This window comes from Mchenga conophoros, linkage group LG23 (genome assembly GCF_057382185.1).
Source record: "Mchenga conophoros isolate Kocher_MC1m ecotype Shallow Benthic linkage group LG23, M_conophoros_male_GT1.1, whole genome shotgun sequence".
NCBI lineage: Eukaryota > Metazoa > Chordata > Actinopteri > Cichliformes > Cichlidae > Mchenga > Mchenga conophoros.
In genome coordinates this window covers 45,254,764-45,281,337 of record NC_140547.1, presented here as the reverse complement: position 1 = coordinate 45,281,337, position 26,574 = coordinate 45,254,764, and the positions used below count along the sequence as shown (strand labels likewise).

At 42.7% G+C, this 26,574-nt stretch overlaps 1 protein-coding gene across 1 annotated transcript in view; it reads right to left on the bottom strand.

Moving 5' to 3' along the window:
* Window positions 1-12,427: 12,427 nt before the first annotated feature.
* Window positions 12,428-26,574, bottom strand: part of LOC146548102 (NACHT, LRR and PYD domains-containing protein 12-like) — a 431,005-nt gene continuing 416,858 nt past the window's right edge. Inside the window, exons 10-11 of the mRNA XM_085265026.1 lie at window positions 21,735-21,911; window positions 12,428-12,623 (exon numbers count right to left, since the gene is read on the bottom strand). Of these exons, the coding sequence (XP_085121152.1) occupies window positions 12,428-12,623; window positions 21,735-21,911 (373 nt within the window). The remainder of the gene's footprint in view (window positions 12,624-21,734; window positions 21,912-26,574) is intronic.

The following is a 26,574-nucleotide window of genomic DNA, read 5'->3' as shown; positions in this document are numbered from 1 at the left end:
CCAGGCCTGCTGAGAGATATAACCTCTCTAGTGTGTCCTGGGTCTGCCCTGGAGACTCCTCCTCATGGGACATGCCCCAAACACCTCACCCAGGATATTTTTAATTAAAACATCACAAATAAGTCGTCAGGTCTGATGGTCACATTTGTGAGATTCAACCACCATAAAGCAGAGATCACACAGGACACACTGTGTAACCCTCAGCTCAGGTGTGTTCAGGACATTTGCTTGGAAGAAGCCGTCTGTGGATAAATCCTGCTCTCCACCTCAGCTGTCAGGTTTATCCAGAGAACGGCCGTCCTGACTTCCAGCAGCCCCACAGTCCTCGTTTCTAATAAACTGGCATCACTGAAATGAACTGTCTGCCTCGCTGTTCAATAATCTGCTCTTTGCCAATTTCCCAGCAGAAGCTTCCACTCATATCAGCATTTTTCTGTGATTCTCACATGAACTAAACATAAAAAGCTGAAGCCAACCTCAGAGTTCCCCGTAGTGAGGAAGAGTTTCCTCTGAGCCACAGCTGAGTTTGATGCGTCCACAAAGGAAGACTGACGGGAGGACAGACTCTGGGAGAAAGGCAGATATTAAAAGATATGAATACAAAGTACGCTGCAACAAACAGGACAGCAGATTATGAAGAGCGGTTAGACCTTCATGTGTCAGTCATTGAAATGTGATCAAAGTTACCTGTTTGACATCCTGATAGAAGAAAATCAGCTTCTTGGATCCGTTTGCAGCAAAGAATTCATGGATCAGACTGAACTGGAAGAATCAGACATTAATGACTCAAAGGTTCAACTCTGAGGAAGGATCACGTCTCTGAACTTACTCTGTCATCAGAGACGATGGCGTCTTCCACCGCCGCCTCCTCCAGGCTGCCGGCGTCGGCCAGCCTGCTCATCAGGTATTTATGTCGGGCATCCAGAGCTGCCCGCCGTTCCTCCTTCACGGCTCTCGCCTGTTTGGCTACTTCTCTCCTCGCCTCATTGGACAGCAGCATTCGTCCTTTTACCAGACACCTGGAGAAACATCAGCTCAGTCTACAGACGCAGAGACCAGTGAGAGCTTGGCCCAAACATCTGCAGGTTTCTGAGGACCACGTTTGACCCTGACTGGAGGCATCGATTCTGAGTGTGACTGCCTAAACTGAGCTACTGTCCCCCCTCCACTGAGACGTTGTCCTGTGATGTGTCATGGGGGGAAGTGTTCCTCACGGTTGGACTCGTGACAAGTTCAGTCAGTTTATTCAAACTTTAAAAAGACGCATTTTCAGTCTCTGGATTTCAGCAGAAACTAATGTGAACACAGCACTTTTTGATTGAGTATAAAAGGATGAAAGAGTCAGTGATTAGTAACATTGTTGCTGACTGATGCTGTTGTAGAGCTGTCTTTGGATCCTCACCTTCCTGGAAGCCTTCCCTGGATTGCTCATATATCATTAACTTGTTTGTGTTCAGTAGAATCAGGTGTTGTGGATGCAGGTCGTAGCTGTGTGAGGCCTGTACAGTCAGCGCTGTGTGAGCGCTGTGTAACGTTAGCTTAGACTTCTTTCTGTTGTTATCATCCTTCAGGTTAATGTTGTTTTCATTATGCATCACAGGAAGTGTGGGTGGCTGTTAGCCTCACAGCTCATGGAGAGTTGCTGCTGCTCTGCCTCCTTTTTGATGTTTCTGCTCTTTGTGGCTTTGTGTTACTTTGTGTCGTGTCTGAAACAAAGTGAGTCCATGTTACTAACTGTAGTCGGCTCTCTGTCTCGTGCACAGCTGACTGTTGTCTGAATGAAAGTATTTTTGTACTTTGTGTAATCTGTTGGGTCTTTGAGCCCTTTTTAAACAGCATATGAGCCATATGTATGTGTGTATATGAAAGGTTGTTTGTAATACATCAAATTGTTGCTTATTCTAGAGCTGCTGCTGTGCCTGATTGGTCTACTCGCTCGAAACTGAAGGTTGACTTGATTCTTTTGGTTTTTTACATTTTGTCAATAAACCAACTTCTTTATGATTTGAATGGCGTCTCTGACGTGTCACAGGCCTGTCAGCTTTCTTGGTGATTGGTATAGATTTGAGCTTCATGCTCTGGCTGTTGTTGGGTTTTCCTCTTTCATATTAAAGCTTTTGTCCTACATTTGGCTCTAAAGTCTAATTCTAATCCCAGCACTGTGTCTGGGTGTGTGATGCTTGTTTTCCTGCTCTTTCTCATGAAACAGTCACAACATTCTCAGTCCAACTTTCACTCTTTGCTGCGTTTGCTGCAGCTGCAGTGAACATGGTGCCGTTTGCCTTTAAGAAAGTTGTGCACAAAGGCTTTTTCTCTAGCAGACAGCTGTGTGGCTAAAAGTCAGATCATTTTTTACCACCTCAGTCACACTGGACTGAAACAAGAGTGAAACTAGGAAGAATCAGAGTTTGTCCAGTGACTGCACTGATTTTCTTCATATTCACAAACTGATTCTAAGTAGTTGCATCAGCTAATCACCCGGACACTGAGCGTCCAACACGCTCCCTGAAGGGAAACGATTACATCCTCCAAACAATCACAATCTGTCTCTGAACGACTGGAATTATTCTCTGATTTGTCAATAACTGGAGTTTATCAATGCAGACACGTTGCCAACATGATGAAGTCAGTCTGAGTCGCATCTCTTTGGCTAACTTAACTCAAGTGGTTGCCGACTATTCTGGTTCTATTCCCATATAACAGCAGGGTTGCTGAGCACCTCTGTCACTCTGCACTTATGTTCCCAGTTCTCTTTTGTGGAGGAATTTTCCAGGAATTCCTGGGACCAGCTTTCCATGAGAGACCCGATCAGGAGCGACTGTCCTGGACACTCCCAGCATCACAGGGACTCACAAACCCGCCTACCACAGTGAGAAGACTGATCGTCACAGGCCCACATGTAGCTTTAGATCACACGTGTGCACTTCCTGTGGTCACTGCTGTAACTCTAGACTCACCGAGGGGCCAGTGGTTGGTGAGGCAGCAGCAGCTGAAGTCATGTGACTAATGGCTCTCAGCTTCTGTCCTCCTATTCGCCGGTGTCCTTCACCTGTCACACCTGGTCAAGAAAGAGTGAGAATGTTCAGAGCTTTAATGGAAAAGAATATTATTACATATAAAAGGCCTCTAACAAGTATTGTAGTGTTAATCAGGATGAAGTCCATCATGAAGACTTCAGAGTGGTTCAGACAGTCGGTGTTTCATCCACAGAGCCTCCAGTCTGCATATCAAAGCATCCTGAGGAATGACAGTGAAGCCCGAGTTCCCCTCATTACATTCATGTGTGTGACTGTGAGGAAAAGGTGATTGTATGAACGTGTGTGAGCGAGTGAATGAGGCTTGTATCAGAGTGGAGATAATGTCAGCGGCACAAGCTGGACGCTGCAGGTGTCACATGTGAATCTGTGCATCAGTGTCTGCACCTTTGTGGAGGTGAAGCTCAGGAGGTTTGGATTTGTTCAAAGCTCTGTCTGCTCCATCTTTCTTTCCCTCAGGCCTCTCCAGATCAGGAAGGAGGTCCTGTTCTCCTTCTCCCTCCTGGATTTCTGGATCCAGGGAAGGATCAAAGTCTCTCAGCCCAGCATCAGAGCTTCTGGCTGGGGGAGGACTGGAAGTTTCAGCTGGAGGCTGAGAGCCTGGATCTGCCATCTGAGTCACAATTCAAATATTCTCAGTAATCTCAAAAAGCAACAGAAAGGTGCCATTTTCATGAGCAGTGGGTTATCCAGCAGTTTGATTCATGTCAGCAGCATTTAGTTTGTAACTGCTGACTCACCTCTGGCTGTGTCCTGCTCTCAGGGTCACAGTGGACACTGTACCTTTGACCGAAGCTGCAAAGACAGTCAGCAGGGGTGTGGATGCATTCAGCACCACGTCCTTGTTGGGCAGACACCTTCAGTGACAGGACAGTTTATTATGCTGGTAACGTTAATAAGTCTGATCACCTGTAGAGCTCATTTAAACACATCAGCTGTAGAACATCATGTGTCATGGCGTGTCCAAACTCACAGGCTGCATCCTCCTGAGGACCCGGCCTTCAAGGTCTACGTGGGCCGGGTCCTCCAAAGGTCGGGTAGGCGGGAAGTGAGCGGCTGTGACGGTCTGGCCTTCAGATCCGCGTCACCGCTGTCTCGGTGGAGTTTAATAAACTCAGCCGTCTGCTCCTTGCTGTCTAAAATCTAACAGGACACTGGCGTAAACTCTCGACCGTCTCACACTTCTGTTTAATCACTTTTCTGTTTGATGTTTATTCAGCTGTGTGAAAACTGTAACTTCAGCCAAACCAAACAAACAACACTGAAAAAAGGCAAACGATAACATTTTTACGTGATCTAAGTGACTTATATATCATGTTTAAACCTGAACAGCCAAAGGCCGTGGGGGTCCAAAAACGATGTGCCGGGAGTCCGCTGTTCTCGCCGGCTCTAATGACCCTCGACCTCCCGGTTAGCTATCCAGATGGTGGGTAACAGACGTCTCCAAAAACGTCAGAGCACTTTTGCAAATATGTGATATCTTGACAAACCGAGCAGATATTTGAAGTTTACACTCCTACATTCTCAAACAGGAGCCCCAGCAGAGATGGATGGCTGGCGCGGCTCTCCGGAGCCCCCAGTCAGAGCAGATGCAGGGCCAGCAGGTGTGGAGACCCCTGGCTGAGGCAGCTGAAGCTGTGGGTGGCTGTCAGCCAGCTCAGGATGCCTTTTGGGCTGCAGCAGCATAAAATCCTCAGCAGGCTGGGTAAGCTTGCGTGAGCTCTCTGTGGAGGCTGTTGCAGCTGAGATGGCTCACCCGAGCGGTGCAAACTTAGTTACCTTCAAGGCTCCAGAGTCAGCTGAGGTCAGCAGCTCAGCCTCTGGGGAGGTTACAATCCCTGGAACAGCCAGGTCTCTACAACCAGAAACAGTCTTTGCATGTGCAGCTTCAGAACCAGACTTGAAGTTCCAGTTAGTGTCCGATGTCCCAGAAACACTCAGGTGCTCACTGAGCAATCTCTTGAGGCCAACACTCAGAAAATCAAACAGTCTTTGAGCCTTTGTGGGAACATTTATCGTCTGTGCTGGAAAGGTGGAAACATCTGGGAGATGCAGCCTTAACACACTGGGCTTCACAAGTCCTTGGAGGCAGCTCACTAAACTCAGGGATGCAGACAAAATCAGCACTTGCAGGAACACAATGTGCCCTCTCACAATGAGCTTGGAAGCATAAACTGAGTTTTCCTCACTGACTGTTTCAGACAGGATTGTGGGAGCAACACAAAAAGCAGCTTCAGCTGGAAACACACAGTTTAGTGTCTTTGCTGCTCGCTTTAAGTCACAATAAACAGGAAACTCATTGTGTCTCATGTCAGAATCACTCATATACAGGACAGGAAGAGGCGGAGCTTATTTCCTGCAGGGAGAGGTTAGCAGTCTGTGTCTTTCTCATTTCTGACTCCTAAAGAGCTGAAAAACACAGGCTGTTATTGGCTGGCTGACACTGGGATTAATGTCCTTGAAGCCAGCAGTCTTTAATGTCCAGGTTCAGAACGGGCAGGTGAAAAACAGTCCTTTATGTCCTCTGATGTTCAATAAACTGTCCTGATTACTGAGGGAGCAGAGAAAGTGTCTCCATCACTCACCACAGCTGGATGCTCTGAAATCCTGGAATCCAGCTGTGGAGAGGAGCGCCGGCGGCGTGGACGCAGTTTAGTAATCAGGGAACGGGAGGCAGGAGGGAAACACAGCTGGGACCAATTACACACACGAGACAGGAAACAGTAAAACAGGACTGTCAAAGTAAAACAGGAAATATAACACAGAGTCCAAAGTAAGGAGACGTGGGACACAGTGAAGACACAGAAACAGAAACCAGAACTATAATCACAAAACAAACTCAGAAACATAAAGAGTGAATCAGCTGATTCAGTGTTTGTGACAAAAACATGGATCCTGGTTAATAACTTTTATTTGTTTGTTTCTGTATTATTTTGTGTATCGTTCTTATGAGCTGTTGTTTTGTCAGTGAAATATTATTTCATTGTTTTAAGCTTTTTGTTGACTTTGAAGTGCTTAAGTTGATATTTTTGAACATTTAATTTGTTCGATTATTGTCGAGTCGATAAAACTGTCAAACGCACAGCTGCTTCCAGCACGGCCGGAGGAGAGGTGGCCGAGCAGACGCACAACACACACAGCTCACAGGTTTGCATTTCTAGATATTGCAGATGTTGCAGAAATTGAGAGTAAAGAACTCAGAGATCCAGCGCTGTCTCCTGCCCCTTATTTATACACCACAACACAACGACAGGCGTAACTCACACAAACGGGTAACATGAGGCTCAGATGCTTTGGACGTGTTCACATATACTGGACACAGAATGATGAAGATGGAGCTGCAGGAAGGAGGAAAAGAGGAAAAACACAGAAAAGATTCACAGATGTGGTGAAAAAGGACACGACAGCTTCTGTTTGTTAGTTTGGTTTTTCTTTATTTGGTAAAGATTCAGAAATAAAGAGAAGATCACATGTTTGAATATTATATTAACGTTCTGTAATTACAACAAGTTGTAAAATCTTTCCAGAGTGAGACAGAGACTGTGCAGAGACTGTAGAAGGACAGAGCAGCAGCAGAGCAGTCCAGATACACTGATGATCCTCTGTCAGATCCAGAGGGACACACAGGGCTGATGCTGGACTCTACATTGTGTCTGACAGTGGAGCTGTTCTCAGAGCAGTTCACTCTGCAGCACTGACAGTCATCTGCACTTCATTCCTCTGTCAGTCACTGCTGGATGAAGCTCTCCTCTCCACCTCCCAGTAACATGGCCCAGTCAGAGCGTCTCTACACACAAGCTGCTGCTGCTTCAACCTCTCTGGATCATCAGGACACAGCTGCTCCTCTCTCAGCACACACACCGTCCTGTTTACCATCATCACCTCCACCTGCAGAGAGAAGGAGGAAGAGCAGAGGAGATAAACGAGTGTTTCCAGAGACTCTTCATCAGCTGTCAGTCAGTGATGCAGCACATCCAGTATAAAGAGCAGCAGGGACGTCAGTGCTGGGACTGTACTAGGACTCATTGTTGCTTCACTTTTTCTAATCTTTGGATTTTTATTGAAGTTGCTGAAAATGTTTTTCCCTCCTAGTTTGAGTTTGGACTTTCATTCATTAGAAGAACCTTGGTGTGTCCACTCTGAGCTCTGTAGGAACCCCAACAACAAGCCCAACAATCCAGATGGACGGTTCCAGCTGTTAACTGGAGGAATTCCATCCAAACATCTGCTCTCACTAAATTCTTCCTCACCTACAGACTGTGTTCTTCACTGCTTTAAACTTGGAAATCAATGCAGTCATTGGTCTGCGTGCTGCTTTGTTCAGAGAGCTGATTGGCTGTTGACAGTGTTTGATCAGAGCGTGTCAGCCGTTACTATGGTGACCATAAAGGTGAGAAACAGGAAGTGTTTGTGTCCAATCCTGAAGCCTGTCACCGTTCTCCTCTCACAGCTTCACTGAGAAGCTGCAGCTTTACAGGAAACACTGGATCTTTGTTTCATACTGACTGTGTTTAGTACAATACTGCTGACAGCACCACCCACTCACTCCATCACTCTACTTACACCAGAGTCTCCAGTCTGTAGTCTGGACTCTGCTGAAGATCAGACAGCTGCTTCACATCTGGATCCTTCAGGTTGTTTCCATACATGTAGTTGTATCTCAGGTCCAGCTCTCTCAGATGGGAGGGGTTGGACTTCAGTGCTGCTGCCAGATAATCACAGCTGATCTTTGACAAACCACAGAAACTCAATCTGTATAAAGAATGAAAGATGTAAGTTTATTAGACAAAGTGCTTGAAATCATTCAGTGTTTCATCATCTGTTCAGAGCTGAAGAAGGTTCAGAATGTAGAAGTTTAGAAAATGGAAACTCCAAACAGCTGAAGCCAACAGGAAGCAGTTTCAAACAGGAAACTGTGCAGAGTTTCAGACTATATGTCCTGATGCAGCCAGTTGGATTTTGGAGATTTGAATCTCTGTTCTGTGACTAAGTCCTTGAATCATTTCTTCCAGTTGGTCCAACAAGACAGACTAAGTATTGGACATGTGTTGTGGCTCCATCAGGGGAGCTTCTAAATGTGATGTGATGGCCCCTCTGGGTCTGTCAGGTCACAGCACTGAAGAGAGCTCAAACTGGGCACACAGCTGTTCCAGTCTGGACCAAAGACTCTATACTGGGACTGAGGGACTGCTTTGACTGCACCCACTGGGACTTTTGAAAGGCTCATGTTCTCCCTTAGATCATCGATTTCTACTGACATTTCTTTCTGGGAAAAATGGGGATTACTTTGGAAACAGGAAGTATTTTCCCCAATAAGCAGCCCTGGATTAGTAAATCACTCCAACATGTTCTCAGGCAGAAGAAGCTGTCTTGTTATGAGGGAGAGAAGAAAAAGATTGAGGCACAGAAACCTGTTGAAAGAGAGATAAAGCAGCTAAAATCAGGTGTAAAAGTAAAGCAGAGGATGAGCTGAATAAAGGACACTCAAGGCTGGCTTGGAAAGGAATGAAGTCCATGGTGGGGATGCAGAACAAGGAGCAAAGATGAATGTGATGCTGAATCAGCAGAATACTTGGACTCATTTGATTCCAGCTTTGATATCATTGATTTCAATGAAGAGCTTTGTGATTGTAGCAAAGGGCTGGTAGCTCTGAGAGTCCCACTGATGAGCTGTTTGTGTGGAAATCTCTTAGTGGGACCAAAGAGAGAAAAAGCCCTGGTCCTGATGCTGTGGGAGGGAAATGATTGAAGTGTGCTGTGAGGAACTGACTGGGAGATTTTCACACATTTTCCAGTCCTCCTGGGAACAACAGGAAGTTCCCAGCATATGGAAACAAAGGTTAAGTGTCCTATGGCACTCAGTGATGATGGTGCTGTGGCCCCACCACCTCCACCTCTTTGTAAAGGAACTAACTGTAATCTGAAGCTTCAAATGGAACTAAGACTTCCTCCACTAGGTGGCAGTGTCTGATGAGAAAGTGTTAGTGGAGCTGGCCTGGAGTCAGAAACAGGAAGATGCAGGATTTGGGCTGAAATGGGCAAAAGTGGTTAGCACTAGTGCCTTAGAGCAAGAAGGTTGTAGGTTGAAGCTTGTTGGTCAGCTGGGCCTTTCTGTGGAGGTTGGATGTTCCCCCACAGTCCAATGAAATGCTGCTTAGGTTCATTGGTGCTTCTACATTGGCTGTAGGTGTGGATGTGAGGGAGTGCTTCTCTGTCGCTCTCTGTTGGCCCTGTGATGGACTGCTCACCTGTGCAGGTGGACCACGCCTCTTGCCCTATGACAGCTAGGGCACAGGCTGCAGCCCTGTGAGCCTAAGCTGAATAAACAGTTAGCAAAAATGATCCATAGATGGCCTGAAATCCCCCAGTTAGCAGTTTGGTAGATAGCTATGACATGCTAATCCCATCCAGCAGCTGTATTCTACCTGTAAGCTGATCCCTGCTGAGCCAAAGCACTTTTTCATATACAAATTACAACCTTTAATAGAAACCTATTGGTCAGCATCTTATTAGCCTGCTGTTAGCTTCATTCCACAGAAAACTGAGAGAAACTAACAGAGTTGATAAAGAATAAAGAGAAATGTGCTGATTTAAAGCCTTTGAAGTGCTTCAGATGATCTCTGTCCACTTCTGTCCACTCATTCATTCATGTAAGCTTTCTAATGCAGCTTTGATCTTCACAGTCTGCTTGATGAAACTCATTCTAACCCTGAATGTCAGAGTGTTCCTCCTTCTCTTTCCCATCATTCATGCTGGCAGTGGAGGAGATTTGGATGTTGGACTGTGTTTTGGATGATGTGTGTATGTTTGTGTTGGACTGCTGTCTGTAAAGCAAACGCACATTTTGCTTTGGATTTCAGTGTCACACAGACTTTAAGGTGCAATGAAGAGTTTGAGAGTTTCACAGTGAATTTTCCAGTGGAGGATTTTTCTTCTTCTTTGAAGGTTTGAAATGTGAACATTGTTCTGCTGCAGTCAATGGACTAAACCAGAGAAGAAGAAAACAGACTTTACCATGAAGATCCTCAGTGTGGATCAGTATAATATCAGCCTGATGTCTGCAGTTTAGTGTCAGCACAACTTTCACATCATATTCATCTCAGCACAACTAAAACATGCTGACTGACCTCAGAGTTTCAAGTTTACATCCTGGACTCTCCAGGAAACCACACAGATGCTTCACTCCTGGATCCTGCAGGTTGTCGTTGTTTCTCAGGTTCAGCTCTCTCAGATGGGAGGGGTTGGACTTCAGTGCTGCTGCCAGATAATCACAGCTGATCTTTGACAAACCACAGCTCCACAATCTGTATAAAGAATGAAAGATGTAAGTTTATTAGACAAAGTGCTTGAAATCATTCAGTGTTTCATCATCTGTTCAGAGCTGAAGAAGGTTCAGAATGTAGAAGTTTAGAAAATGGAAACTCCAAACAGCTGAAGCCAACAGGAAGCAGCTTCAAACAAACACAACAAGAGAAAAAACTCTGAATGTTTCACATTAAAGTCGTACATTTCTCATAAAAACAGGACAAAGACTTGAAAAAGTCGTGTTTTTCCTTCCAGGAACCACATGGCTTCACTTTTAAAGGTGAAGTGTGACAGAAATGGACATATTTGAAGTCCAACACCTTTTTCCAGTCACATTATTAAAGCAGACAAACTACAAGCTCATTTTCATTCCAACAAGTCATCTTCTGACCTGGACTAACAACACTGGTCTCTATGTGCAGCTGGCTGTGAGACCAGTGCTCAGGGAGCGTCTACAAAGTGCAACACTGAAAGAACATCACACACTCATTTGCTTGCAGCACTTTCACACAAACATCTACTGTCATTATTGTCACCAAACTCTGTGGATCCTTTATTGCAAATTCAAATGGGATCAAATGGTCAGACAAAAGAGGGTTATGAGGAAATATGATGAAATGTTGTGTATTAGCAGCAAGTTATTGAATCATTTTCCTCAGAAACCAAACAAAATGATTGACAAACATGTTTTTACAAACTCAGTGTTGGACTTGGATCAGCAGGATAAGCTGATGTTTAAAGGCATTTGAGTCTCGCTGTATGAGAGTCCAGTTCTTACTCAATATTTATGGATGATGTTCTTTCAGTGTTGCACTTTGTAGACGCTCCCTGAGCCTCACAGCCAGCTGCACATGGACCAGCTGACATTACCCAGCATTAGAGGCGGCTGTAAAAAATTCATGTTCCCATTTAAATGGTTTTAATTTGAATAAAACGATGTTGATTCATTCAATCCTGAATCGATGTTTAATATAAATGTATTTTGCCAGAATCTCAGGTTAAAGCTCACAAACTATTTCAACAAGCAGCAAACAGATAAAACAGTAAATGAGAGCAGCTAAACACACAAAGATGGAAACACAGAGCGTGGATCGTTCACTCGACGGCACGTACACGGACACGCCGTCGGGGCTGAAAGTGGACAGCTCACAGATCCTGAAGCTGCAGGTTTCATCTGTCTCCAACCAAAACTGAGTGAAGCAGCAGCAAAAGAAGATCCAAACTCTGCTTCACGTTTGATAAATATGCTCATGAATTCTCTCTGACTTTGGCTGTTCCTGCCTGCACAGCTCTCTCTCTCTCAGTGTACTCCAAGAACAGCTTCAAACATCTGTTTCTGCATCATTCACTGTTTATTAGCCACCAGTCTGCTGTTGTGTTCAGTGCTGTCGGCCTCTGACAGTAAAGCCTCATTTCTGCTGTTCCATGGAAACTTTTTAAAATGATGACAGATTACAAACTCTCAGCTGTGTCTGTAATCAAACCTCTGTAACTTTGCTTCACTTCAGCAGCATCAGCTCATGTTCACATGTTGCTTCATGGTTTGCTTCAGTTTTTGATCGACTGCAGAATATTTTGAAGGTTATCTGCTATAAAAAGCCAGAAGAGGAAAATCTGCTTCATGTGTTTCTGTTTGATCCTCAGTGACTTTGACACAAAGGCCTCTGCTGTGATGATCACACCTCTGATCAAGTCTCACAGTGTCACAACTGATAAATGATCAGAGTTAGAATATTTCTGACTGTCTGCTGTGTGCCGTGACCTTTGACCTGCTAAAGACAGTCAGCTGTGGATTATTCATTGTTGTGTCTGATACTTAGAACTGTGAGGAAGAAGCTACACAGTTAATCAGGGTCCCCTCTCTCTGAATCAGGAAAGGTGGGCAGGCCGCGTGTGGGCCGCGGGCCATACGTTGAGTATCACTGTTTGAAATGTGAACATTGTTCTGCTGCAGTCAATGGACTAAACCAGAGAAGAAGAAAACAGACTTTACCATGAAGATCCTCAGTGTGGATCAGTATAATATCAGCCTGATGTCTGCAGTTTAGTGTCAGCACAACTTTCACATCATATTCATCTCAGCACAACTAAAACATGCTGACTGACCCCAGAGTTTCAAGTTTACATCCTGGACTCTCCAGGAAACCACACAGATGCTTCACTCCTGGATCCTGCAGCTTGTTGTTGGAGCTCAGGTCCAGCTGTCTCAGATGGGAGGGGTTGGACTTCAGTGCTGCTGCCAGATAATCACAGCTGATCTCTGACAAATCACAGCTGTCCAATCTGTATAAAGAATGAAAGATGTAAGTTTATTAGACAAAGTGCTTGAAATCATTCAGTGTTTCATCATCTGTTCAGAGCTGAAGAAGGTTCAGAATGTAGAAGTTTAGAAAATGGAAACTCCAAACAGCTGAAGCCAACAGGAAGCAGCTTCAAACAAACACAACAAGAGAAAAAACTCTGAATGTTTCACATTAAAGTCGTACATTTCTCATAAAAACAGGACAAAGACTTGAAAAAGTCGTGTTTTTCCTTCCAGGAACCACATGGCTTCACTTTTAAAGGTGAAGTGTGACAGAAATGGACATATTTGAAGTCCAACACCTTTTTCCAGTCACATTATTAAAGCAGACAAACTACAAGCTCATTTTCATTCCAACAAGTCATCTTCTGACCTGGACTAACAACACTGGTCTCTATGTGCAGCTGGCTGTGAGACCAGTGCTCAGGGAGCGTCTACAAAGTGCAACACTGAAAGAACATCACACACTCATTTGCTTCCAGCACTTTCACACAAACATCTACTGTCATTATTGTCACCAAACTCTGTGGATCCTTTATTGCAAATTCAAATGGGATCAAATGGTCAGACAAAAGAGGGTTATGAGGAAATATGATGAAATGTTGTGTATTAGCAGCAACTTATTGAATCTTTTCCCTCAGAAACCAAACAAAATGATTGACAAACATGTTTTTACAAACTCAGTGTTGGACTTGGATCAGCAGGATAAGCTGATGTTTAAAGGCATTTGAGTCTCGCTGTATGAGAGTCCAGTTCTTACTCAATATTTATGGATGATGTTCTTTCAGTGTTGCACTTTGTAGACGCTCCCTGAGCCTCACAGCCAGCTGCACATGGACCAGCTGACATTACCCAGCATTAGAGGCGGCTGTAAAAAATTCATGTTCCCATTTAAATGGTTTTAATTTGAATAAAACGATGTTGATTCATTCAATCCTGAATCGATGTTTAATATAAATGTATTTTGCCAGAATCTCAGGTTAAAGCTCTGTTACAGGAAAAATGATTCTATGTTTCTTTACCTTCTTTTAAATGTACAAAGATGCCTTTTGTCTGCCCTCTGCCTATGGTTAGATTAGTTTAGAATTATCTTTTTAGACTTTCCCAGCAAAGACATCTTGTTTCTGGGACATATTGTTTTAGATTGTTTTATCTTCCCTAGCTCTCTGCTGACGAGACTAGCACCATATATGGAGTTGTTTTATTTTATCTGTTTATTATTTGTTATCCTGTTCTCACTGTCTCTGTGCTCTGTGCCTATAAAAATTACCAAGCCACTGTGCATGGTGTGAGTTGTCCTTAGCAGCTCACCCGTGTACACGTTTGATAAAGAAAGTAACTTTGTCTCATTGTGTCTTTATTTCTCCTGGGTTTTTTACAGAGTTTTCCCCCAACATTTCTTGGTCCTTCGACAGCCGGATCGCCTCCATCGTGTCCCATCTCCGTGACCAGTCCACGTTGTTCGCCTGTCGACAGCCCACACACCAGGTGTGTGGAAAAAGACCAAGGGCGTTAAATTCGAGTCTTGGCCAACGTTCTTAGAAAGCGACCCACGGTGGTGGGGCCCGATCGAGGTGGACCAGACCCGGCGACACTGACCAGGTAGATACAGACACACTGACACAATCTTGCGTAAAAGCGTATTTTAAATTCAGGGAATTTAAAATAGCGAAAGTAGCTCGTCGCGACTGGAAGCTCCCCACCTCTGTGGGTTTAAAGTAGCTCGTCGGCTGGTAGCTTGGAGCTCGTCGACTGGAAGCTCCCCACTCTTGTGGGTTAGGTTTGGAGCTCTGGGTAGCTCCCCCAGCTGGGTCAAGGGAATAAGTAGCTCGTCTACAGAAAGACTGGCAGCTCCCCTTATGATAAGGGTTCCGATCGCGCGAATAAGTGTGAATGTGAATGTATGTGTGTGTATTGTTGTAACTAACGGAGCAAGCTGAATTTTCACGGTCCAATAAGAGACTGAGCTGCTCCTACTGTGTTTTTCTTTTACTGCTATTCACTGACGTGCTGGTGAGTTGAGAGAACGGTCGAGTTCCGTCTCGTAAAGTTCACACCGCTTTTGGAAATAGTCCGAAAGTAGAAGGGCGTGTGAGCAACCACTCTCGTCTCTAATACCAGCGAAGGTGATAGCAGCTGTATCGTGTATATATTACTTAAACAAAAATAAGTAAATACATAAATAAGATGGGTAATCAAGCAAGTGAAATTAAAACTCACTCCTGCTGACGAGCAGTGGTGAGAAAAGAAAAGTCCAGACGCCGGACAAAAACAGTGTCTGTAAACTGAGAGATTTAAGAAAACAAAATATAAACAGTCAGAAGAACAGAACTCAACTGCCAGTTTAGTAAAACCAGAAGACGAGACACTGTGCAGTTCCCACAATCCTTTTAGTAAACCATCACTCACTCCTGCAGCCGCATCTGCAGCACCACCCATATCAGGAAGAACATAATAATCCTTTATTAAGTGAAAACTAGAGATCACAGTAGTTTGAAGTAGTTTAAAAGGGTTGAAAACAGACCCCACTGAGTAGATATAAATATAAAAAGTACGAAATAAAGATGAACAAAGGGAAAATTACAGTAGAAATTATCTTTAGAGTATTTGAAATTAATAATAGCAAGGATAACAACCTGTAAAGTGATATTAACAATGAAACACAGTTGGCATGATGACCATGCCCAGCATGTATAAAATGAATATAAAGCAAATAATTCACACGAAAATATTTTAATAAAATAAATAAGGTATATTAAGGCTGTGTCATTGTTCAGCCAAGGACAGTGTGTGAAAAGGTAACTGTCTCCACCTTGGGAAAAGGATGATTCTGCAGGTCATCTGAAGCCCTTGATGGATACAAAATAAAATATAAATAATATATTATAATAGAACTGCCTGGTCCGCCATGCAACAGAGAGAACAAATGTGACCGCAGATTGGATGAATTCTAAATTATCTGTTTGCTGAATAAGATGATCCTAACTAACAAATTGGCTCAGTAGTAGTATAGTGGTACACACTGATAAAATATTATGCTATTGCTGTTATATAAGACAAAGAGGATAATATTAACAATGACATAATATTAATATGAAGAGGCACCTTAATCGGTTATGATGTGAGGTGGATAATTGTTAAGCAGTAGTCTGCATCAAGCTTAAGGTTTGCTGAAACTCAGTGTAATGACATGTGAGATGAAGACAATACGGAGAATAACTAAACTAATGAAGTGCATAGAGGCACTTGACCAGCTTGAAACCTATCATTCTAGAATGACACATTGCTGAGATATAGAGCACACCTATAATAACAACCAATAAGCAAAACCCTGTAGACAACAGCTAAAACTACAGGATTGAGAAGCTGAATTAAATATGTAGACACTGCTAAGCTGATGAACATGTTACACATTTTCTTTTCTTTTTATTTATTTGTTTCTTTTAGAGCAGAAGCTGCTGTAACACACCCAAAGAAAGACTCTAGGTCTGACCAACCGTTTCAGTCGTGGGCAAAAAGATGACAGTCAATAAAATTCTAAAAGATAATTTATTGACGAAAAATATATCAAGAGATAAAAGATAAAACAGTCCAGTGTCCCACTTATGAATTGTATAAAAACACACAGTCCCAAGGCCAGAGCCAGCTATGCCACACGGCCAAGTTGCACCCCACATGTTGCCTCTAACAGGGTTAGAAGTTGTCCTTGGAGACCCACCACCCTGCAAGCATCTAGTCTGCAACCCAGCTGCCTTTAGGCTGTGGCATATAATAGGCCCTGGACTGCACAGAGAGACAAAACAACACAGCAGTGTTTGTAGTGTGGGCTATATGTAGACCGGTGTATCAGTGCAATCAAGTACACCTGCCTCTAATTAGTCCAACCCCATTCCAGCCATTGGCTCACCAAAAATGTGACAACCACAAAACCACTCCCAACCCAGTGCAACTTCACACAATAATATGGAGCTGAATTAACACAGGCACATTAGTCTACCATGTTACAAGCTGCATGCTATTAAAAGCCAACATATGTAGACTTCTGCCTTGTTCGGGTGGCAGCATTTTTCTTTTTCTTTTGTGTCCTGACACGTTTATGTTTTTTGTTTTTGTTTGATTATTTTGTTGGTTTTGGAAACGATTTTAAACGAACTTGTGACAATACTTGAGAGTCACAATGACACATAGTGATTAGGCATATGATTGAAAAATGCCTAGGTTTAGAGCTGTGAGCTATGAGCTGTGAGCAATGCAAAGTTAAATATATATATTTGTATAAATGGGAAACAACTGTAACTTGAAAGTTTGAAATGTGTGAGATCCATGCATTGTTTGAAGAACTAGAAATTATCTAAAACTGCCTTAAGTGAAAATGTAGAGTTGCATCTATTCTCCCAAACAAAAAAAAAAAACAAAAAAAGGGAGAAGCATTCTGTAACTTCAAAATAAGGCTGACTGTTGACAACAGACTAAAACACTAATTCACAGGTGGCTATCAGGAACAGAGAGGCGAGCAAAGTCACAAACACCAAGGCTGCAGACAGCCACGCAGAAACAGCAGATAACATAGAGACAACGCCTGCTAGAACCGTGGAGAGGAAGGTCACTTCCCACGAGATTGTAGGAGTAGAGGACAAATTAGTTGTAAAGTCAGTTTCAGGCCACACAACTGTACAACAATTAACTGCCCTTTTAGAACTAGTACACACAGCAAGTGGCCGCAGGTGCTTTATTAAATGCATATATGACCCGTCGTGTCCAGTAAATTTGCTAGGTAGAGACGCTCTGACAAAACTTAAGATAGCAGTCATGCCATTCTTTTCTGGTATTACACCTGAGTGCCAGAAACTGACCGAGTATCACAACATTCTGAGATTTAAACAAACTCCAGGCCCAGATCCACCTTATGATCAGCAAGTGTGGAAGCTAGGAGAACAGCATTTGACCTTACAGCACAGGCCGAAGTTGTGTAGGTTACGCAGTAACCACAGATAGTAAAATAATAGAAGCAAAACCACTCTCTTCTTCATGTTCTGCACAGAGCGCTGAGCTGATAGCTGTGATACGCGAAAGCTAAATACACAAAGACAAACTAATAAACATACATACAGACAGCCAGTATGTTTTCTCTGCTGTGCATCATTTTGCAAAAAATTTGGCATAACAGAGGAATGATTACACCAACTGGCAAACCAGCATGCCAACCTCTTACAACGCCTACTGACTCTTTCATTACTACAGGCAACAATTTTGCTGACAGAGCAGCAAAATAGGCGGCACAACAGGCAAACATCACATTGATGGCAGTGAACACACATCAGATTCCACTGGATGTGTTGAAAAATGAACAAAAAGCAGCAAGCACAGCAGAGCAGGCAAAATGGCTAAAACACGGTGCAGTTCTGACAAACGACTTAATGATGTGTTATGGCAAGCTAGTGTTGCAAAAATTCCTCCACAAAATGGCGGCATTAGTGACTCATGGCTGTACGCATTTGTCAACGGGGGGACTGACCAGTATTGTCAACTCTCATTTCTACACTGTAAATTCTACACTGTAAATTTTGAAACCTCAGCAAAACAATTTGTCAGAACGTGCATGACGTGTCAAAAATATAATGCTCAGGGAAACCTGAGACCACACAATCCATATGGACTTTATTGAGCTAAATGAATGCCAAGGGTAAAAATACACCCTAGTGGTTATAGATGTATTCTCAAAGTGGCCAGAAATCTACCCAGTGAAAAAGGCAGATACAATTTCAGTAGCAAAATGTATGTCTAAGTTGTAGGAAAATAAAGAGATGATTGTAAATGACGAAGAATGTAATGATGTCTATCAAGTGTCTTGCAGACTAAAGCCCGGTGACTGGGTTCTGATCAAGGTGCTCCAAAGGAAAAACTGGAGCACACCCAGGTGGGAGGGGCCATACCAAGTCCTCCTCACTACACCGACCGCTTGCAAAATTGCGGAACGACCATCCTGGATCCATCAGAGTCACTGCAGGCGAGTCAGTGAAGCCATCTAAACACAGCTGACGGCAGGCTTGCCCACTTGTTGTGATCTCGCCCGGTGGAGGGGTCAGCTTTCCTGGCCGGGGGGTCTACTCGCGACAGGAGGGTGTGTTCCGTCGTCATGAGGTGGTGGCTCTTAACAACTGCAGCGGCCCTGACCATGGCCGGGCTCCTCACCTTTGCTTCCGTGAGGGACAATAAGTCACGCTATATGAAGAAAAGGCAGACACTGTATGACAAAGGAAAGTACACCAAGTTTCCCCATGGCTATGCCACTAATTTCTGGTGGCAGTTTATGAACACTACAGCTTACTTGAATAATAAAACTGACTGCTATGCAAATACACTTTCTGCCCACCGAGGAACGAGAGGAAGTGTATTGACTGTTCACTCAACGAAACCTGTGCCAGTAACGCGACACTGATGAGCCTCAACTGTCGCTCCAACTACAGCTACCGAATGATACTACAAACAAAGACTCATTACCAGACAGGATGTGCACGGACGGCACCAAGCAGTAAAGGAACCAGAGTTTCGCATCTGAGGAGGAGTGAAATTCTTACAGAGCTTGATCCCCGGCATTGGAGTTGCCGAGGTGCGGGATCACGTGGAAATCAACCGATATGCTCTGCTACGACACATCAACTTAACTAAGGCCCTGGGAACCGCCTTAGCAGGAGAACAGCAGGCCATCAGAACGATGGTGCTGCAGAACAGACTGACACTAGACCTGCTAACAGCATCACAAGGAGGAGTTTGCAAGCTGATCGGGGAAACATGTTGCACTTTTATCCCTGATGGATACGAAACTGGAGGAGACATTTATGAAGCTTTGCAGAATTTGACCGCTCTGCAAAAATATGTCACTGACCACACACCTGGAGCAGCTACAGCACAAGGCTGGCTTGACTGGCTGTTCAGCGGTTCATGGCTGGCTGCTGTAGCAAAGCCATTTTTCCTTCTAGGTCTCATCATGATAGCACTGCTCATATTAATGTTGTGTGTGTTGCCATGTCTAAGAGTAATGATTTCACAGATGATAACAACTACAATGACTGCTTATGTTGCCGTGCCTGAAGAAGAACAACATCCCGTTGCAATTCTGTTAGAGGAGAACTTGTACTAGCTGCTAATAAATGACGTGGTGATTAAAAATGACTTGTCAAGTGATCATGCACTGATTAAAACATTAGTAGGTTATGCAAGTTTTCATGCTTTTATTTTTTTGAAGTCTTGAGTTTTAAACAAAAAGTTTTTCATTTTAAATATAAAGTTTTCATCCTTTTATTTTTTGTAGTTTTCGTTTTAAAATATAAGGTTTTTATCTTTTATTTTTTGTAGTTTTAGTTTTATTATTTTTTCTTGTTTATTCCACTTGTTATTTCATTTACTATGATTTTCATTTACTATGTTTTTCTTTTTATTATTTTCTTTTGTTTTATTCTTTAGACCAGATGACTTCCATTTCTGCTATGCTGACATTTTGAAAATTAAAAAATTGCTTAATAAATAACCTTCACAGACAATTGCTGTATACATTTAAAATAAGTTAAAACAGGAGGGAATGTTACAGGAAAAATGATTCTATGTTTCTTTACCTTCTTTTAAATGTACAAAGATGCCTTTTGTCTGCCCTCTGCCTATGGTTAGATTAGTTTAGAATTATCTTTTTAGACTTTCCCAGCAAACACATCTTGTTTCTGGGACATATTGTTTTAGATTGTTTTATCTTCCCTAGCTCTCTGCTGACGAGACTAGCACCATATATGGAGTTGTTTTATTTTATCTGTTTATTATTTTCTTATCCTGTTCTCACTGTCTCTGTGCTCTGTGCCTATAAAAATTACCAAGCCACTGTGCATGGTGTGAGTTGTCCTTAGCAGCTCACCCGTGTACACGTTTGATAAAGAAAGTAACTTTGTCTCATTGTGTCTTTATTTCTCCTGGGTTTTTTACAGAGTTTTCCCCCAACAAGCTCACAAACTATTTCAACAAGCAGCAAACAGATAAAACAGTAAATGAGAGCAGCTAAACACACAAAGATGGAAACACAGAGCGTGGATCGTTCACTCGACGGCACGTACACGGACACGCCGTCGGGGCTGAAAGTGGACAGCTCACAGATCCTGAAGCTGCAGGTTTCATCTGTCTCCAACCAAAACTGAGTGAAGCAGCAGCAAAAGAAGATCCAAACTCTGCTTCACGTTTGATCAATATGCTCATGAATTCTCTCTGACTTTGGCTGTTCCTGCCTGCACAGCTCTCTCTCTCTCAGTGTACTCCAAGAACAGCTTCAAACATCTGTTTCTGCATCATTCACTGTTTATTAGCCACCAGTCTGCTGTTGTGTTCAGTGCTGTCGGCCTCTGACAGTAAAGCCTCATTTCTGCTGTTCCATGGAAACTTTTTAAAATGATGACAGATTACAAACTCTCAGCTGTGTCTGTAATCAAACCTCTGTAACTTTGCTTCACTTCAGCAGCATCAGCTCATGTTCACATGTTGCTTCATGGTTTGCTTCAGTTTTTGATCGACTGCAGAATATTTTGAAGGTTATCTGCTATAAAAAGCCAGAAGAGGAAAATCTGCTTCATGTGTTTCTGTTTGATCCTCAGTGACTTTGACACAAAGGCCTCTGCTGTGATGATCACACCTCTGATCAAGTCTCACAGTGTTACAACTGATAAATGATCAGAGTTAGAATATTTCTGACTGTCTGCTGTGTGCCGTGACCTTTGACCTGCTAAAGGCAGTCAGCTGTGGATTATTCATTGTTGTGTCTGATACTTAGAACTGTGAGGAAGAAGCTACACAGTTAATCAGGGTCCCCTCTCTCTGAATCAGGAAAGGTGGGCAGGCCGCGTGTGGGCCGCGGGCCATACGTTGAGTATCACTGTTTGAAATGTGAACATTGTTCTGCTGCAGTCAATGGACTAAACCAGAGAAGAAGAAAACAGACTTTACCATGAAGATCCTCAGTGTGGATCAGTATAATATCAGCCTGATGTCTGCAGTTTAGTGTCAGCACAACTTTCACATCATATTCATCTCAGCACAACTAAAACATGCTGACTGACCTCAGAGTTTCAAGTTTACATCCTGGACTCTCCAGGAAACCACACAGATGCTTCACTCCTGGATCCTGCAGGTTGTTGTTGTAGTACAGGTCCAGCTCTCTCAGATGGGAGGGGTTGGACTTCAGTGCTGCTGCCAGATAATCACAGCTGATCTCTGACAAACCACAGCCCCTCAATCTGTATAAAGAATGAAAGATGTAAGTTTATTAGACAAAGTGCTTGAAATCATTCAGTGTTTCATCATCTGTTCAGAGCTGAAGAAGGTTCAGAATGTAGAAGTTTAGAAAATGGAAACTCCAAACAGCTGAAGCCAACAGGAAGCAGCTTCAAACAAACACAACAAGAGAAAAAACTCTGAATGTTTCACATTAAAGTCGTACATTTCTCATAAAAACAGGACAAAGACTTGAAAAAGTCGTGTTTTTCCTTCCAGGAACCACATGGCTTCACTTTTAAAGGTGAAGTGTGACAGAAATGGACATATTGAAATCAATGATATCAAAGCTGTAATCACATGAGTCCAAGTCTTCTGCTGATTCAGCATCACATTCATCTTTGCTCCTTGTTCTGCATTCCCACCATAAATATAAAGAGGCAAAACTCACATTTTCCAAAATCCTCTTTAAGCTTCGACAATAAAGGAAGATAGTTTTATACAAGTCTTTGTGGTTTTCTTGTCACCCAGATGCCCGAGTACTTAAACTTGTTATAGCTGGGTTTAAAAGGGGCTAAAATACACAAAACTCCCCAGTTGTCGTACAGATAGACTTTGCCTCGCTCTTCCCAAAATTCACTTTATATCCAGAAATTGTCCCAAATTCCTTAAGTATGCATTAAGGTGACCTTGAGGCTCTTAAAGGCGCCTATAAATAAAATGTATTATTATTATTATTATTGTAAGTCTATCCAAAAGTTTGCGGAGGCTGTTCGATGGGTTGGAAATAAATAAAATCATGTCGTCGGCATAAAGAGAGACTTCATGTTCGATACCCCCTCGATGTTTTCCCTCAACACCAACACATTGTCTCAGAGCAACAGCTAGCGGTTCAATGGCAAAAAGGAGACAGAGGGCATCCCTGTCCTGGGGGGCAGATTATTGTTAGTCTGGACGGCTGTTAGAGGGGAGCAATACAATACTTTTATCCAAGATACAAAATTAAAGCCGCATTTTTTAAGCGTATAAAAAAAATCCCATCTCACCCGATCCAACGCCTTTTCTGCGTCAAGCCAAATTACAGTTTCCAATGTATCACCTTTAACATGGGTATAAATGATATTTAATAGAGCTCTAATGTTCAAAAAAGAGTGCCTAATAAAGCCCGTCTGGTGAAATAATGGAGGACAAATACTTGTGTAAGCAACGGGCCAACACTTGAGCCAGGATCTTGGTGTCTGTGTTGAACAAAGATATTAAACGACATGAACGACAATCTAAATGGTCTTTTTCCTGTTTTACAATTAAACACATCACTGCTTGATGCATTGTTGGAGGCAACGACTGTGAGAGGAAGGATTCTTCAAAAGTTGATTTTAACAGTGAATTCAGTCGGTCAGAAAACTTTATGAAAAAATCAGATGGATACCCGTCGGGGCAGCAGATTTTCCAGACTGCATGCTCCGTACGGCCGTTTCAATTCCAACATTAGAGACAGGTTCCTCCAGACTAGCGATCGCATCTTCTCCCAAGGAGGGAATATCAAACACCTTATTGAAATCAATGTAGATCTCAAGGATAGTTTGGTTGTCTGTAGACCTTATTCCCTGGTCATTGTAGATCTCAAGGATAGTTGGTTAGCTGTTCTTAGTCGTAGCTGGTGAGCTGATAACTCGCCTGTTTTTTCTCCATGTTCATAAGCGTAGCTGCAACTTTGACTCAGCCTGTTTTGTAGATATGAGATTGTATTCAGTTTGTCATTGTAACCGCTGTGTATATAATACAGGCTCAGGAGAGTGGCTGCACACAGCATGTAGTTTAGTGTCACGGTCGCAGTAGCTGACCGTATGGAGAGTGTGTGGAGGACTCAGGCGCAGACACTGGCGCAGACATGAAACTGAGTTTTGAACGAAAAGCGAGCCTTTATTTCGGCTGAAGACATCAAACAAGGCAGAATCACAGTGAAGAGAACTAAACTGGGGAACTAATACTATAATAAATCATGAAGACACAGAAAGCTATGGCTAAGAATACAAAAGACTGGGCATGAAAATATGGAGGGTGGGAACACAGATGACGCGACACAGAGACTAAATACACATGAGGGATGATCAAGTTCCAAACATTAAAACTGTCAAACCTGCAGGGGGGATTGGCTGTTCCAAACCTGAAATATTATTTCTGGGCAGCTCAGATGAGACCCCTGACTGTATGGGTGCGGGATTTGTCTGAAACTCAGTGGCTAAACATTGAGAAGACAATGTGCGAAAGATCATTGGAATCCCTGCTTTTTTCTAACATTTCAATTAAAAATGTGCATATGGGGGAACGGACGAGGGTCACACTAAAGATTTGGCGTAGAATCAAACAATCATTTGGTCTTCCAAAAGAAATTTCATTGTTATCAAGCCTCTCCTCCCTGCAGGGTTTTTCTCCTATTGTGGAAGACTCTGGCTTCAGAGCATGGTCACATAGCGGGCTTCATCAACTTTGTCATGTTGTGAGGAATGGGCACCTGAGCTCATTTGAACAGTTGAGGTCAGTTTCGGCTTCCTTCTTCTGACTTTTTTAGATTTCTGCAGCTAAGAAGCTTTTTGACAAAACATAAAGAATGGAGGCAAGTTTTGGAGCCCTCACCCATTGAGGAAATATTTCTAAAAACATTTCAAAGTAATTCCTCCCCAAAATTAATCAGTCATTTTTATAACGCATTTATGAGTTTCAATACAAATGCAACTTTGGATATTAAGGCAAGGTGGGAAGCTGAGACTGGCACTCAAATCTCAGAGGACACCTGGGAAGAGGTGTTCGGTGAAGCCCATCTGGTGACTAATTCTGGGCTGTGGAGAGAATTTAAATGGAAGGTGGTCATGAGATATTTTAGAACCCCAGAGATAATGGCCAAAATGAAGCCTACAAATCCTGACACCTGCTGGCGAAATTGTGGTACTTCTTTAGGAACCCACTCACATATATTCTGGTCATGCCCAAAAATCTGCTCACTTTGGAATGACATATTTAAAGTTCTCAGTACAGTTTTCCAACAACCATTAACAAAAGACCATCAGTTAGTCATTTTAGGAGTCTTACCAAAGGGTTTTGCGGGAAACAATAAAACGTATCTCTTAAGAATCTTACAGCAGCACTAAAGTGTATCACTATTAAATGGCTGAATCTTGACCCACCTTCATATAATATGTGGATTGATAAAGCAAGAGAAATTTACCAGATGGAGGAAATAACATCTGCTCTGCGGATTCAGAGAGAATTGTTTACTGAGCGTTGGCGACCCATACATGCTTTACTGTTTCAATAATTTAGCATAGGTCTGTTTCGTTTTGTCCATTTACGGCTAAGTTTGTCACAAGTTATTTAATATTACATAAAGTTTTTGTTTTGTTTTCTTTTTGTTATGTTGTTGTCTGTTTGTTTGCTTGCTTGGGTTTTGTTTTGCTTGGGTTTTGTTTTGTGCTTCCTAATTGCAGTTCTTATTTTAATCTAGATTTCTGCATTGCAGTTCCTGTAACTGTCCTACTTGTGAACATTGACAAGTACAAGTTGCAATGTTGTAAATTATAATAAAAATTGAGTATAGAAAAAAGAACATTAAAGTCGTACATTTCTCATAAAAACAGGACAAAGACTTGAAAAAGTCGTGTTTTTCCTTCCAGGAACCACATGGCTTCACTTTTAAAGGTGAAGTGTGACAGAAATGGACATATTTGAAGTCCAACACCTTTTTCCAGTCACATTATTAAAGCAGACAAACTACAAGCTCATTTTCATTCCAACAAGTCATCTTCTGACCTGGACTAACAACACTGGTCTCTATGTGCAGCTGGCTGTGAGACCAGTGCTCAGGGAGCGTCTACAAAGTGCAACACTGAAAGAACATCACACACTCATTTGCTTCCAGCACTTTCACACAAACATCTACTGTCATTATTGTCACCAAACTCTGTGGATCCTTTATTGCAAATTCAAATGGGATCAAATGGTCAGACAAAAGAGGGTTATGAGGAAATATGATGAAATGTTGTGTATTAGCAGCAAGTTATTGAATCATTTTCCTCAGAAACCAAACAAAATGATTGACAAACATGTTTTTACAAACTCAGTGTTGGACTTGGATCAGCAGGATAAGCTGATGTTTAAAGGCATTTGAGTCTCGCTGTATGAGAGTCCAGTTCTTACTCAATATTTATGGATGATGTTCTTTCAGTGTTGCACTTTGTAGACGCTCCCTGAGCCTCACAGCCAGCTGCACATGGACCAGCTGACATTACCCAGCATTAGAGGCGGCTGTAAAAAATTCATGTTCCCGTTTAAATGGTTTTAATTTGAATAAAACGATGTTGATTCATTCAATCCTGAATCGATGTTTAATATAAATGTATTTTGCCAGAATCTCAGGTTAAAGCTCACAAACTATTTCAACAAGCAGCAAACAGATAAAACAGTAAATGAGAGCAGCTAAACACACAAAGATGGAAACACAGAGCGTGGATCGTTCACTCGACGGCACGTACACGGACACGCCGTCGGGGCTGAAAGTGGACAGCTCACAGATCCTGAAGCTGCAGGTTTCATCTGTCTCCAACCAAAACTGAGTGAAGCAGCAGCAAAAGAAGATCCAAACTCTGCTTCACGTTTGATCAATATGCTCATGAATTCTCTCTGACTTTG